Raw genomic sequence first — 16,402 nt, 5'->3', positions numbered from 1 at the left:
ATGCAACCTTCTCAAAAACTCCCTGAGATCTGGACATGCCCAGCTCTCAGCCCTCCTCTTAACCAACAGAACCTAATCACAGGCCCAAGTCTTTCATGATAAGAGCACATAGCAGAGCAGGGTGAGGGGAGGACACTTGCATCTTTTGATTTAAGAGAGGGAAAAAAATTCTGCACTGAAAGGGAAAAATACCAGGCATTTGATGATCCAGCAAACCTAGTCAATACATAAGAGTATCAGCAGTGGTGTGGGAACGGAACAGGATGGAGAGAGAGCGAATAATGTGGAAAGGGAATGAGAGCCTGGGAGGTGTGGGACTGGACACATGTGAATGCATCAAAAAAAAAGGTAATGAGATCTGGTGCGCAACTCTCCAAAAGACGACTTTGTCACCTCAGGTGAAAATTCAGGGATTTCTGTGACCTCTAAATCTGGAGGGAGAGAAAAGGAATGGCTAAAGCAGCAGTATGTCTCGGCCTCAGATGACATGCCAATGGACATACAACTGGCAAAAGTTGCATCTGATTGGGCTTTTTTTTTTTTTTTTTTTTTTTTTGGTGCACAGATTTTTATCAGTCTGCCAGGAAACAATGCTGTCAACAGGTACCAAGTCGATATAATAAGCCATTCTAAGGAAGAACAAGACAATGGATTTGGCAAATTTTTTCCTGTTATCAAAACACTTCCATATGTATTTACCTGACAGGGCAGAGAAGAATGCAGCATCCTCTTCCTCATCATGTGAAGAAGAGCCGCCAACATCCCCGGTGTGGTCCCACTCTAGAGGAATGGAATCCACGCTGACGGGGGTTTCACGGCCAGAGCGCTCCTGAGGCAGTGATAACAAGCACATGGAGGGCTGGCTGGAGGCAGGGGTGCTCTTCTTCTCACTGGACCGCTCAACATCAAAGATGTCTGGCTGCTCCTGCGGTGATTTCAGAGAGAAAACATTATCATTCAAGTCCCTTATGTTTACCAAGGCTGCATTTATTTGATCAAAAACAGATTGAAAAACAGTTGATGCTTAATATTTTTGTGGAAACCAACATTTATTTGAAATAGAAATCTTGTGTACTGTAACATCATAAATGTCTTTACTTTTGATCAATTTAATGCATTCTTGCTGAAAAAAAGCATTCATTTCTTATCTTATTGACCCCAAACATTTAAATGATAATATAGCACAAACACACTTTTCAAGGAAACTATTTCACAAAAAGACTCAAAAATGTCAAAATATGTTAGGGGCCACTATATATTATATAAGAGAATGAAAAGAAAAGTGAATGTGAATAATACCAGGCGGAGGCTGGTGAGGCGCTGGTGGAATCGGGCCACTCTGCCAAACACCTCTTGACAGTACGTGTGCAGTTCCTCTAACTCATCTTCTATCACAACGGCATCTAGAGGACAGCTCCTCTGAATCAGACCCTCCCCAAACACGATCAGAGCATCGATCTTATTGGTGTTCAGAGTGATCTCCTTCTTAAAACTCTGGAGGGGGAGAGTAATATAGTTAAAAAAAAATGTACATTTGGTTGTCATTTATTCATTTGTTATCACTTGTTGACATCTACGGCCCGATTAAATGACTGAATTTAAATGAAACGCTGTTGATTAACCTTGAGCTGTTTCATTTTGTCCTGAAGATGGATCTCTGAGAAGTGCTCCATGTTGGTCAGCTGGAGGTCAATCTCAGTCAGCCAGACAAGAAGGCTCTCGCGGGTTCCCTCAAACTCCTCTCTCTGGCTTGTAAAATGCTAAATGAGAAAGAAAGAGAGAGGGGGGAAATGAAGTTGGGAGAGGTTTATATAAGCATTCAGGGAAATATAAACGCACAGATAACATAAAACGTGTGTCAGTGTTCTCACCCTGAGTCTGCGCAGTATTGCAGCCACTCTCCTCTGGAGTGCGTCCCAGCGCTGGTTCCCCTGATGCACCATGGTCCTGAGACTGCTGGCAGCATCGGTGCGGTTCTCCCGCGCCAGTCGCCTGTAGTGGTTATTAATGATCTCCAGCTGGGGGAGGCTCTCATGTACCTGCCTTTGGGAACCCTAAAACAAGAAACCAAATGCTTCTAACTAATAACCATAAAAACTAACAGGTGTGTTTTAAACATTAGAAACCTTCCACAATATGATTTTGAATGGCTAAACATTCAGTAAATGAGAAACTGCAGACATCCAATACATGATTGCTTGGGGAATCTGATATTCTCTTAATAACAGGGTTCGTACACTTTTTCCAAGGTCAAATTCAAGCACTTTTCAAGCACTTTCCAGGTCCATTTTAAAGCTTTTTCCAGCACCTTACACTACTGTAAATTACATACCAATACATAGTTAAAATTATTATTTAGTGTTTTTATCACATCAAAAGAGATAAACAGCCAAATGTTTCATAATAGCAGAGGGCTGCACGATATTGAAGAAAAATGAGATATGCGATAACTCATTAAATAATGCGATATTCAATATGCGATACGATAATGCTTAAAGTGTGTCAAATTAACTTAAATTATCTTTAAAATATCTTTAAAATGATATAACCTACACATACGTGTTTCACATTCTTTTTGTGATAAGAAAATATCCCTACAACTTCAAGACAGTGAACATCAGTGTTCTGTAGTGTTATTTTAACATCACTGGGGTTTAGGGGTTCAGGTTATCCTACATTAGGTTTATTTAACAACAGAAACTGATTAATCAAATGTAAAAATAAACACTGCTTAGTTTTCACGGCATGAATTAAATATACTGATTCTTATTAAAGCTACAAAAGTTAGCCTATTCAGCCAAAAGCAGTGAGTGATTTTCTTTGTCTTTTGTTCATGACCTCAGTTATTGCGAGCCGTTGCGATATGCAATTATGCATATTGTAATATATACATTTGCAATATTTCGATATATTGTGCAGCCCTAATATTTAAGCCAATCATAAGTTTTATTCTTCAAAATGTATCACTAAGTATATAGCCTAAAACATATGAATAATATACTTTCATTATATTAATGTCCAAATATTGCTTACCAGATAATATGATTTATAGGCTGTAAAACTGAATTAATTTCAAATATGAAGACTTAGGATTTAAACAGAAATATTTGACAGGCCTTCCCGTTTTGGGACACATTCTTGATATAGACAAGGTTTGAACAATATCTGAGTGCACAGGCACCTGCCTGATAAATGTATTTCATTGCCAAGATGTCTTGGGCCAAGACATAACGTTAGCTAATACATTTACTGGAATAGAACAGTGTAAATATTGCATAGGGCTATCCTAAACCTTACAGTAACAGTATATTACTTATGACACTGACTGATTTCAGTTCAGCAATCAACGACTGTTGTTATGCACTGGGATAACGTTTGCAGGTTAATTTGCACGTTACAGTTCTGTAATTTTGGCAATGTTCACTGCATATTCCACAAATGAACGTGACATAACGGACATGGCATGCATTACATCAGGGTTCACCAATCTCGGTCCTGGAGGGCCGCTGTCCTGCAGAGTTTAGCTCAAACCAGCTCCAACACACCTGTTTGAAAGTTTCTAGTATGCCTAGTGAGACCTTGATTAGCTGGTTCAGGTGTGTTTAATTGGGGTTGGAGCTAAACTCTGCAGGACAGCGGCCCTCCAGGACCGAGATTGGTGAACCCTGCATTACATTATCACACCAAGTACTCTCAGTCACTAATGGCCCTTTCAGATAGGACGCGGACCGCGCTCCAATATATTTCAATGGCTTTCGCCGCGCGACTCGGACCAAAGCGGAGCTCAGCGAGCTCGCGCGCACGCCGCGGTCAAAGTTTAAAATAGTTCAACTGTTGCCGCTGCGTGGCCAATAAAAACGGTGCATCCAAACAACCGCGCAAATCAAAATGAAAACTCCGCCTACTTTTGCTCTGGCCAGCGTAACGCAAATCAATCTGTATCTGATTCTGAAGGGCTACATTTTTTTTTCTCCATTTAATAAAGAACTATTTCGTCAGAAAGATATTTCTTGTGAAAGAAATACAGTTACAAATTCAAGCATTTTCAAGCTTTTTATCCAAAATTCAAGCACTTTTCAAACCTTGAAAACACAACATCAAAATTCAAGCACTTTCAAGGATTTCAAGCACCCGTACGAACCCTGTAATAACTGATCATGTTCCTAAAACAGCAGGATTAAACATTTGACATTCACTAAATGATGCATATATACACTAATGGTCTTGTAGCACAACTATTCAAAATTTTGTTGGAATCAAACCTCATATTTCTGGAGTTCCTCTTTGGCGTCAATGTACAGGACGTCTGATGAATTGGGTTCAGCAGCAGAGCGCTCAGCTACGTTCAACCAGTCCTCGAACGAAGAATAATCCTCCTGAAATTTACACCACAGTCTCCAAGTTTCCTCAATCCTGCAAAAGTGATTAAAAACAAGTAGTCTTTTATTTAAATTTATATTTATGCAAAACATAAAATAACAACTTAATATTTTATTTATAATTATGTAATTATTATTTTATATTACATATATGTTATATATATACCTAATATTTTTATACATATAACTGAAAGTATTTAAAATTTACATTAAAGTACAAACAGTGTGTGTGTGTGTGTGTGTAGGGTATTAAAAAAAACAACTTTTATCAAGCCAATAGAACACTTACAGCTATCCAAGTGTCTTAATCTGGATCGAGAGTGAACTGGGATTTCCTTCCCATAAAGGGATGCAGCAGATTTACTAAATATCTGTAAGCAGTGATGGTGTGTTTGAGTTTAGAGTCATCTGGGTATATGACCATACTGTACCTCAGCTTCCTTTCCAGAGACATGGAGCAGATATTTCTCCAGCGCTGGTCCAAGCGCTGTGTGGTGTGCTGGATGGAGTCATTCTCTCGGTCGCTGCTGCAGGCGTCCTCATCGTGCAGAAGCACGTCACACAGGGTGAGCACAGACGTCACCCTCTCAGTGTGCAGCTCAATGTCACGCTGCAGGTCCTAAACACGCACACATAAGCACATATGTTCCATTTCTTTTACCTGTTTATGCATTTAATATAAAAATCTGTTTAATAATTAACAATCTGCCAGTCCCACAAGAAAAACTCACATTCAATAAATATTATCTGAAAACAAGCCTTGTTGGTATTTATGATTAATAGTTGTATCTAAGTGTTGTGCTGTGTTGACATCTGCACCACGAAAAAAAAAAAAAATACACACATACATATATATATATAAGAAAAAAATATTGAAATATGCATTAAGGATATTTAGATACTATTTCTACTGATTGAACCAGGATCTTGTATTATAAATGATATATTTGCTGACCTGTTGCTCTGCCAGTCTCTTCTGGATCTCATCACTATGGCAGATACTGTAGTGAATGGGTTTGGCCAGCTCAGCCTCAATGCGAGTGAGCCAAGAGCGAAGGTTATTCATGTTCTTATCCAACTGCTGTACAGTCACCAGGGTTTCTGTCAGCTTTTTCACCCTGAGAGAGATAGAGGTTGCAGCATATTCATTTAGAATCCAGAGCACTTTTAAAAAGATCATTTTGGAAAAAGTTGTAATACCATAAACGAACTTGAACGTTTTGATGAAAACCTGATTGTGTCCAAAAGTCCTAGACAATCTCTCCAATAGATAAAAAAAAGAAAAAGTATTTTCTGTGAAAACAAACGTTGTGTGCCATATTCTTTTAAGAAGAAAAAGTACTAACCCTATTATAAATCAGTCAAATGGTATCTGAGACAGTGTAGTTTTTGCAGGAACCTAGTAATAAAATCATGTCAAAGTTCAGCACGCTCCACTTGGCGCAAAACATGACTAGAAAAAGGTCTGATAACCCTGGGTCAGATCACCGTGAAACACAGACAAAGGCTGTTTGGCCCATAGGGATTAGATAGAACCATTTAAGTGTGACAGTGCAAAGCTTCTGGTTACGCTGTTTGAGTGACCGCGTGACCTCTCAAACTGTCTGAACAGCCATACCTGCAGATGGCCGGCGGTGATTATAGCGTGCCTGAGTACATACTGTCCATTTAGCCCCATTGTGCCCCTGTTCATAAGAGCTAATATGAGGTGACAGACCATTGCCCCCCACAATCCCCCCCACCCAATCTGAGCTATACAGAGGGACTAGAACAGACTACAGAAGCCTGAACATGCCATATGGCAAAGACGAAGCAAACGACACTAGTGAGGGCTACGTTAATTCCCCCTTCCTTCCAGTATTAGCACCATCTGGCTGTTTCAGAGCACGTCACACCGCAGGACTGACATGAGAGGTTGTTGACGTCACAAACAAATTGAGTTATCCGTTCTTTTCTGTTTGCTTAGGACCACCACATGATTCATGTAGATAATGCTTCTTTGGCAGCACTGTCTGCTTGCTCATTACCAGAGATGCCTGAGTGGCCAGAATACTCCAACTTAAGTTTATTTCATTTCAGTCAGTTGCCATTTTCCAAAGAACGATTACAAGAGCATATGTGACAGCTGTGCTAACCATCCACAGCACTGAAGATCATATCAAATGCTGAAAGAATTATTGAGTATATGCAGACTCAAGACCTTTGATTAATTAAAATAATAATAAAATCTATCATATATTTAACATTAATTTAAACATTGTAACAGCATCAGTGTTATGTTAGTATTATATACAATTATAGCATTTATTCATGTTGAATTGGCTTTTATTTCCATTTATTTTTTCATTTTAATTTATTTTGTGTGCGTGTGTGTGTGTGTGTGTGTGTGTGTGTGCGCGTATTAACGCTTTCATTTACATTTATTTAAGTTTTAGTGATCTTAATACTCCAACAATACTTTTTTTTCCTTTCCTTTTTTTTGGATGCATTACAAAATGGAATATTTGTTTTGTTTTTTCCCAACATTAAGATTTATTTCACGTAATTTGTTGTTTAAGCACTGATCCCATTCCGACTGCCATTTAGTTTTGGTGTATGCAATGTTGGTCTCAGATCTGTGAAAGATATAGAGCATTTTACTGGTTCTATAGATAAGTGGTTCCCAAACTTTTGTCCATGAAGCCCCACCCTCATTACATATAAGAAAGCCTGAGCTGAGAGACAACGTATAGAACCAAAGGAAGTACTGTAATTATTAACTGGTTCAGATCAGTGGCCGATCATTTGGAGCAATCCCAGAAGCTATATCTATGAGTTTCCCATGCAGAAAAAACTGACAAAAAAAAAAAAAAAAAAGAGAAAAGGCTTTTCAAATCTGTATCTCTCAATCATATAGCACTATATGATAAGCCAGTTCTAACAACAGTAGATGTTCATGCACAATTACATGTTTGTATTTGCACAGGAAACGGTTATTTTTCCTATTTACTACTCGCTAACAATCTGTTGATCACAACAGCCTCACATGTAAAGCTTAAGCGCTGTGAGTCTGGACAAAAGCATCTGTTAAATGTCTCAAACATTAATTGAAATGTGTAAACGGTTTTGCTATCACCAAAAGGTCTAAATGAAGAATAAATTAACAAATGATTGAATGAATCAATAAATCCTTGAATGGAAACCAGAAATGAAAGGCTTTCAAACAAACAAAGAGCTTTGATCACTGGGAGATACAACGACCAGCCGTTAATCAATCGAGCAATAGCAAGCACAAGGCCAAAATGAAAGAAATTGATTTAAGTAGCAATTATTATTCGACAAACCATTTTTTTTCAACACAGTTCAGTGTGGCTCATTTGTTATTTGCTCACCTGCTCTCAATGTGGTCGAACAGGTGCTGCCAGCGGTCGTTGACATCACGTAAGGCCCCGTGGATCTCTGCCTCCTTAGCCTTATCGCTGGCCAATAGGAGCTGCTCGCCCAGCTGCTTGAGGTGGCTCTTGTTCTCACTGAAGAGGTTGATCTCCTCCATGCAGTCCTGAAGTGAGAGGTGCACAATGAACACTGGTCATTCATGTGCTTTAGTCATTAACATATCCATCCCAAACAAAACCCACTAACTGCACTTTGTCTCTGGATGGGTCTGACAGCTGTCAAAACTATATTCCTTCTCTCAGCATGAGACCTCTTTAAAAGAAAGGAACAACTATTCACACTGACCCCACAGCCACCCAAATCCTTTTTACTTTCTCCATTGCTTTTAAGGGTTCACCCGTTTTGTTTAGTCTGGCCTGGCTCACTTTGATCAGAAGGTGTCTGGTTGTCATCACCAGTAACACAATATATGTATGCTGTATGTAGAATTCAGAAACCCTTGTTATTAGCGACACCGGTGGCCGTTAAGTGAACTGCAGCTAGCAACTTGTAGCATGTACTCACAAGAGACTGAATGTGATTCAATGTCCTGATATACTCATGGCAAAGTTCTCCCTCTCTCTCTCTTTTTTTTGTCATAAATGTACTTTCCTCTTAATAACATAATAAAACCACACAACAAAAATGACAGCGGGCTTGAAAGCAGCAGAAAGAAAAAATCTGATCATAGTGATGTTGATGTGTTTGCACAAGCTCTGCAATTTACCAGCATCATGTCGACTTATGTCGCGTTATGATGATTATAAAGTACAGGGTGGGCCATTTATATGGATACACCGTAATAACATGGGAATGGTTGGTGATATTAAAGTCCTGTTTGTGGCACATTAGTATATGTGAGGGGGCAAAATCCTCAAGATGGGTGGTGACCATGGTGGCCATTTAGAAGTCGGCCATCTTGGATACAACTTTTGTTTTTTCAATAGGAAGAGGGCCATGTGACACAAACTTATTGGTAATGTCACAAGAAAAACAATGGTGTGCTTGGTTTCAACGTAACTTTATTCGTTCATGAGTTATTTACAAGTTTCTGACCACTTATAAAATGTGTTCAATGTGCTGCCCATTGTGTTGGATTGTCAATGCAACCCTGTTCTCCCACTCTTCACACACTGATAGCAACACCGCAGGAGAAATGCCAACACATTTAGATTTTTAGATATCAAAACGATTTCGATCCGCTCCTCACGTGTTAACCTCTTCGACATGTCAATGGCTGTGAACAAAGAGAAACTTGTAAATAACTCATGAACGAATAAAGTTACGTTGAAACCAAGCACACCATTGTTTTTCTTGTGACATTACCAATAAGTTTGATGTGTCACATGGCCCTCTTCCTATTGAAAAAACAAAAGTTGTATCCAAGATGGCCGACTTCTAAATGGCCACCATGGTCACCACCCATCTTGAGGAGTTTGCCCCCTCACATATACTAATGTGCCACAAACAGGACTTTAATATCACCAACCATTCCCATGTTATTACGGTGTATCCATATAAATGGCCCACCCTGTATATTAGAAGCTATATAGATCTGGTAATGCGAGATAGTTTGAATGAATCTCTTTTCTTTGCATGACACATTGACTACAGAATATCTCTTTCTCTTTCTCATATTATCCTGAACATTGTCCAAGCATTCTTTACAAATGTCAGTACGGAAGAGAGGCTCTCGGGAGTGCAATAAAACATCACATCCTTTTGATTTTCCCTGAAAAAACATCCTGAGTCTTTCACATATAAATCAGTCTACAGGCATAGGCAATCTAGGAAGTCAGGGAAGGTTTTGTTTTTTAAGTTTCATTACAAGCTGTTCTCATATTGGCAATAAAAAAGTGATTAATACATGAAAATTCTCACATTAACTTCATTAAAAAAATATTTGAAATAAATAAGATGTTAACTGAAAATCTTATTTCAGCTTGTTGCCTAGGAACAATTTCTCATTTAGTTCAACTCAATGTACTAAAATAACTAAACATGAAATAAAAATTAACAAAAAAACTTTGTAGACATATCTTTAGACAAATGCCAAAAATTTCAAAAACTATTATAATTATAGTATCTCACTAATACAAAATACATCATCAGTAACTGCACTAGAAAGAGACAATGGCCACCTTTCTGAAAACCTCAATGTTAAACTATGCGCTAATGACTGCAGAGTGCTTGACGTGGCCCTGTTTGATGGTGAGAGAGAAACTGCACATATAAGGCCATTGTTGTGTATGAACAAAGAGGTAAACAAATGAACCAACAGTTATGCGGTACAGAACTCTGCCCTCAGTTTTATAGTACATGCAGTAAGCTATAGATTAGCACTAATCTTCAGAGTTTTTAAATAATGTGCATTTGTAACAAATTTCAGTAAAAATGAACAAATGCAACAGTATGTGAGTGGATAAAATGTAGCCTCTGTGAAATGTAAGATCTGTGGGGCCTCCCTTGGGAACGATTAAGTGTGCTGTTCATTTGAGAACGTTTTAATCCTTCATAGATACTCTAAATAGCATATACCATATAATACCATATTACTGACCTACTTAAGCTCCTTACATATGTACAACAGAAACTCACCATGTCAAAGGCACATAAAAACAGATCCATGTTTCAGCCTTTGAGGTAATATAACCACAAAAAAACAAATAGTCAAGCAATTTTACATATTAACACATAGCAATTACATAATGATTGATTTCAAGGGATAGTTCACACAAAAATGAAAATTCTGTCCTCATTTAATCACCCTTGTTTCAAACCCATAAGACTTTTTTTTTTTGCTAAACACAAAAGGAGAAATCGTGTCTTGATTATGTCTTAAATACCCTTTTCAATGCAGTTACAATGATTGGGCTCTGGAACTTCCAAGCTTCAAAAACGACACAAAAGCAAAATCAAATTATCATAAAAGTGGTTCATATGACTTCCTCAATTTTCTTTATACAGAATAAAGTGTTCAGAATATTCATCAGAATTTTCACTATTCAACTTTTGTGTTACACGAAAAAAGTACACTACCATTAAAAATTTTGGGGTAGTAAGATTTTTTTTTAAAGAATTTAATACTTTTATTCAGCAAGGATCCATTACATTGATTACATTACAAAAGATTTCTATTTCAAATAAATGCTGTTCTTTTGAACTTTCTATCCATCAAAGAATGATAATAATAAGAAATGTTTCTTGAGCACCAAATCATCATATTAGTAATAATAGCTGCTGAAAATTCAACTTTGCCAATTATACTAATATCCCTGTAATAATCAACAATAATAACCATAATAATTTATTGTATTTAAAAAAAAACAAAAACAAATGCAGCCTGGGTGAGCATGAGAGCATATATTTATAAAAAAATATTTAAAAATCTAGATTTTTAGAACAATTTAGAACAAAATGGTGTAAATTAGGCCGCACAATATATCGAAATTCTCGAAATATCGCAAATGCATATAACGCAATATGCATATCGCAATGGCTTGAAATAACAAGGGTCACGAACAAAAGACAAAGAAAAAAATCACTCACTGCTCTTGGCTGAATAACTTTTGCAGCTTTAATAAGAATCAGTATATATATTTAATTCATACAGTGAAAACTAAGCAGTGTTTTATTTGTATTTTTTTATTTTTAATTTGTCTTTTATCTTTATTTGTTTTATTTGATTATTCAGTTTCCGTTGTTAAATAAACCTAATGTAGGCCTACCTGAAACCCTAAACCCAGTGGTTTACACTGATGTAAAAATAGCACTTAATTCTTATGTTAGAGTAAAACACTGCTGTTCACTTTCAGAAGTTGGGTTTTGTGACAAGGGATGTTTTCTTGTCACAAAAAGAATGTGAAACATAATTACATAATTTTGAATATATTTTAAAGATAATAATTTAAGTTTATTTTACACACTTTCAGCATTATTGTATCACATATCACACTGTATTGCATATCATATTCTTTAATATGGTGCAGCCCTAGTGTAAATAAATAATAAAAAGTATGAAAATAAAAATGCCTCAAAACTTATAATGAATTTATCACTTTAAGGTAATAAAAATCAATGACAGGAAATCATCTCTACCTTTTTAAGTTTCTCCACCATTTCCTCAATACTAAGGTTTTCACCCCTGTGTGCCACTTTTTTCTCCATCTGTGTCAGCCAATCACAGAGCTCCTTGTTTTTATCATTGAAGATGATCCAGGCGTTCAGGCGATCAGCTATTTCCTGTTTGCGTAGTGACACCTACACACAAGAGGAAGGTTAAAATGCTTCAGTATGAGAAATACAGCCTAAAATAACATTTTACAGTAAGTAAAGAAATGTTTGAAAGTCCCGGATTTCTACACTGTTAATGACAATTAACAATGTATTTCATTTTGAAACAAAACATCTCTGAGAGCACATGGCCCACTCTTAAACTCTAGAGAGAGTACAGAAGAACTTGCACTCTTTGTTCGCAATCTGGTTCACTACCCTAATCCATGTGTGAGTAACTTCAAAACAACTCAGTACAAAGGTGTAAGGTTAGAACTATGAATTTATTCTTTAAAAGCTGTCCATCTGAAAGTTTTTAACAAAAAAACACTCATCTCATGCTGTGAGATTGATTACAGGACTGTTAGGCAAAGAGTACAGCAAAGGCCCTCTAGCTTTTACTGCTTTCTGTCAGTAAGGGCTAGTCTATTAGTATGTACTAACACCAAGACACACTAGGGGACAAGGCCAGCGCTTTGTAGTTCCTCTTTTGCTCGTGTCATTCCTTGATCGCCATGGCTTACAGTGCCTTTTAAGAAGCAAGAAAGCATTTCCCATGCTACATTTGTCAGTGAATGCAATACATTTTCCTTAAACCATTAATGCCACACTTTGAACTATAAGAGAAAGTGATGAGTTTTCCTTCTAAATACAAATATTAATCATTAGGTTAAAAGAAAGCACAAGGACACAAGGATAAATTGGCTACTTCTATTCAAGGCTGTGTTGTCAAACATAATTCATGGATTTCCTTGGGCTCACAAACCTAAGCGACTTACTACAAACATATGCAACGGCAAATAAAAGCCCTCCTTCCAGAAAAACAAAGCAAGGTCTAGCGTTGCAAGGTCTATGCAACGGCAAATAAAAGCCCTCCTTCCAGAAAAACAAAGCAAGGTCTAGCTTTGCCATCTGTCATTCATTCCAGGGAATGTTTCCACCTGCAACCTGTTGGCAACAGACACTGACGAACACGTAGACTGACCTCATTGGCTTTGTCCTGGCATCCGGCCAGAGTTTTAAAAAAAACACGACTGAAAACTCAAACAGCAACTCCACAAACTGAAAAACGGTTCATTAAACAAGGCTCCCTGCGTAATGTGGTGAGAAGTCCAAGGGTTGGATATAGGCCATGCAATGATCTGTCCTAAATGTGGCCTTTCTGTTTTTAATTGCTCAGGCTGTTTACGGTTACAAGAGCAGCTCCATTCAAATGTCAACGGGCCATTCTGGACACCTGCGCTAGACAGATAATCGCGAAAAAAGGTCCTCAATCAGCCTGGGGAAAAAAACTTCAAAAGTGAGCTACATAAGTAATGCGTATTGACGTGTGTGTTAGAATAGATTTGCACTACTCAGGAGTATTATAATTACAAGAGCCTAACTAATGTAATTATAGTTAATACGTTGCAATGATGTTGAAGGGATCAGTCACCCAGAAATGAAACTCATAATTTACCAAACCCGAATCACTTTCGTTCTTCTGTGGAGCAGAAACTGCCAATTTTTGAGGACTATCCTGGCTAATAATATTTCAATATAATAAAATTAAAGGAGGACTGGAGCTGTCAAGCCCCAAAAAACTGGTCCATGTGACCCATGTGCTATATTTCAAGTCTTCTGAAGTCATACGATAGCTTTGTTTGTGTAAAAACTACTTTTTGATGATACTTTTATGCTGATTTTGTGTCCCTTTGAAGCTTGAATGGGCTTGAATGTGCTTCCATTCCTTTTTGTAATTGCATGGAAAAAACTTATGATTCAAAATTTCTCCTAATGTGTTTCACAGAATGTTTTGACCAACATGTGGGTGAGCAAATGAAATAGGTGAAACATATTTTCTTGTACTATTTATCATGTCAGAAACATTTGTGTTCTGTCCATCTTGTGGCACCTTCTGAGGAGAAACATGTTATCATGAATATAAATCTAGATCATAGAATTCATGTACATTCTTATTTTCCCTCTCTTTTTTTGTGCCATGCGGCACTGTGAAGTTCCCCCCACTTCCAGGGGTGAATCATTGTGTGCCTTTCAATGCTGCCTGGACAACAGCTTCTCTTTCCCTCCTACTCTCACACTCTCCTTCTCTCCTCCCAAACTCAAACACTCACTCACCTTCAAGCACAGTTCTTCCCATTGGCTGTGAAGCTCTTCCACCTGTCCCTGAAGAAGCGCGGTGTCCCCGGGCAGCACGTACTGGGACACGTCTGCCTTCATGGTGCTCAGCTCTTTCAGTCCTCCAGCCCAAATCTGCAGCGAGTCCTCGTATTCCTGCATAACACGGCAACCAACAAGTTAAACTCCCCTCCTCTGCCGCACGCTAACCCTAGCCCTCTCTCTGCTTCTCTCTGTCCCTGTCATTAGCGCACGGGATTAAGGCCCGCTGGATGGGACGGGGGAGGGTTGGAGGCGGAGAGGGGGAGGTGGGAGGGAGAGTGGGGGGAGGGCAGAGCACCCATTACAGCATTGGAAAGGGGTGATGGGGTAAAGGCCAAACATGTTAAGGACACTTATTTTCTTTTGTTTGTCAGTTTCACCCACCTCCATTAAAAGACAATCAGAGCTTAATCAACAAGAAATCAAATCAGTCTCAACAGATGGTTATTAACACATTTCTAAAGCAACGCGATTATATCAACAGGTGTTTTTTTTTCTTCAACAAAGACCTTGGAAATAGATTCAGTGTATTAAAATACAGGAGATTAAAGTACTTTGAGGGTGTGTTTACACAACAACGATGTACTAAAATCAGACGACAACGTTGTCAAAATGATCTCAGTTCACACGGATCTGCGTTAATGACTAAAAAGGCTGTATTATGCATGCCAGGCCAGAAGTTGGCGATGTCACTTTGTCAAGAAACGCACCGCAAACACATAACACATGAGTGAACATGTAATACACATGCGCATGATGTCACTGTTTTTTCACAAATTCATGTTTTTGTTGTTTACATGGAGACAGTAAAGACATCGTTTTCAAAAGCTTGCGTTTTCAGGCCCCCAAAACACTGTTGTCATGCAAATAAACGGCCAAAACGCATAAAAAGTTTTGCGTTTTCAGTTGAAAGCGGTGTCGTGTAAACATATCCTTATAGTTATCAAAGCCAAATAGGAATTGTTAACAGTCTCTACTAATTGACGACTAATTTCCCATGTAATAGCGTGAAAGCTTGGCACTGGCACAATTCATGCAGCAGGTTTCCAAAGCTTGGAGTGATCTCTATGCTTAAAGGAGGTGCCAAAAAATAAACACAAGCAATGTAGAGGTCTGTAACTTTAATGTTAGCTGACTTAACACTATAGAGTAGGACCCAAAAGTCTGAGAACATTAGTGAACTGCTTCTATTTAGCTTTTTTTCTGATATATACAGTATGTAGTTTAATTACATATTACATAGCAATTTGTGAAAGCAAGGTGTATATTAAAATATTCAACACTGTTGCATAAGAAACATTTAAAAACATATTACAAACCTCAAACTTTTGAACGGTAATGTATATGAGTATCAGAATGTCTTAGTATTTGGTTTGTCCCCTTTTGCTTTATTAACTTTACAAGTTTATGTAAAACCAGCATGACTTGAGATGATCTGATGAAGAACATCTGAGCATCTGTACAATACCATCTCAAACTAGCCTACATTTGAAACATGGAACTGTTAAATATTTCTTCATTTGTCATAACTTTTCCTTGAAAAAAAAAACATGATTAAAAACAGATTAATATGGCCAAACTTCCTAAATCCCTAATTGAGTTCACTGTTATCACTGTCAGATGCATACATTACCTTAGTGAGTTGCTCATGTGTCTTTAGATCTTCTAGCTTCTCCGGCAGTGGACTCTTTAATCTTGCTTTTATCTCTTCCAGTTTGAGAGCACAATCAGCCAGTCCAGTTTCACAGAGCTTCCAATTCTGCAAAGAAACAGCAAAATATCTTAATCACTGCGGAAGATCTGTACAAAACCATATTACTTTAGATTTAAAGGATTCTTCCAAGTTCAATACAATCTTAAGCTTTACCAACAGTATGTGCGACATGTGTTTAATAACTTCGACTCGTCTCGTATGTTGTTCCTAGAGTTTAAAAATACTGTTTATAAGTTGTTTTACTATGTTGATTATGAGAGTCACTGGTGTGCTTGTACTTCATGTCTGTCTGCCATTGTTTTATCTCATATCAGATCTCAGATCAGTGAAGAGGGATTTCCCTTTCACATGGGGGATATACCATCCCCCTGTCTATTGTGAGCACATGCTCACATAAACACACTTCTACCCACATCACTCTCTAAACCCCTCTTACTTTTGGCAGTCAAAACAATGATGTCAT

At 37.9% G+C, this 16,402-nt stretch overlaps 1 protein-coding gene across 2 annotated transcripts in view; it reads right to left on the bottom strand.

Moving 5' to 3' along the window:
* syne2a (spectrin repeat containing, nuclear envelope 2a) overlaps positions 1 to 16,402 on the bottom strand; it is a 96,377-nt gene that overhangs the window by 7,097 nt on the left and 72,878 nt on the right. For both annotated transcript variants that reach the window (XM_079888131.1, XM_079888132.1), the window contains exons 83-93: positions 15,859 to 15,984; positions 14,184 to 14,339; positions 11,892 to 12,053; positions 7,751 to 7,917; positions 5,335 to 5,497; positions 4,811 to 4,998; positions 4,263 to 4,413; positions 1,872 to 2,054; positions 1,623 to 1,760; positions 1,300 to 1,494; positions 700 to 925 (exon numbers count right to left, since the gene is read on the bottom strand). In XM_079888131.1, coding sequence (XP_079744257.1) covers positions 700 to 925; positions 1,300 to 1,494; positions 1,623 to 1,760; positions 1,872 to 2,054; positions 4,263 to 4,413; positions 4,811 to 4,998; positions 5,335 to 5,497; positions 7,751 to 7,917; positions 11,892 to 12,053; positions 14,184 to 14,339; positions 15,859 to 15,984 — 1,855 coding nt within the window. The remainder of the gene's footprint in view (positions 1 to 699; positions 926 to 1,299; positions 1,495 to 1,622; positions 1,761 to 1,871; positions 2,055 to 4,262; positions 4,414 to 4,810; positions 4,999 to 5,334; positions 5,498 to 7,750; positions 7,918 to 11,891; positions 12,054 to 14,183; positions 14,340 to 15,858; positions 15,985 to 16,402) is intronic.

Source organism: Squalius cephalus, assembly GCF_949319135.1.
Source record: "Squalius cephalus genome assembly, chromosome: 12".
Classification (NCBI taxonomy): Eukaryota; Metazoa; Chordata; class Actinopteri; order Cypriniformes; family Leuciscidae; genus Squalius; species Squalius cephalus.
The sequence above is the reverse complement of the archived record's forward strand: the minus strand, read 5'-3'. Positions and strand labels throughout refer to the sequence as shown.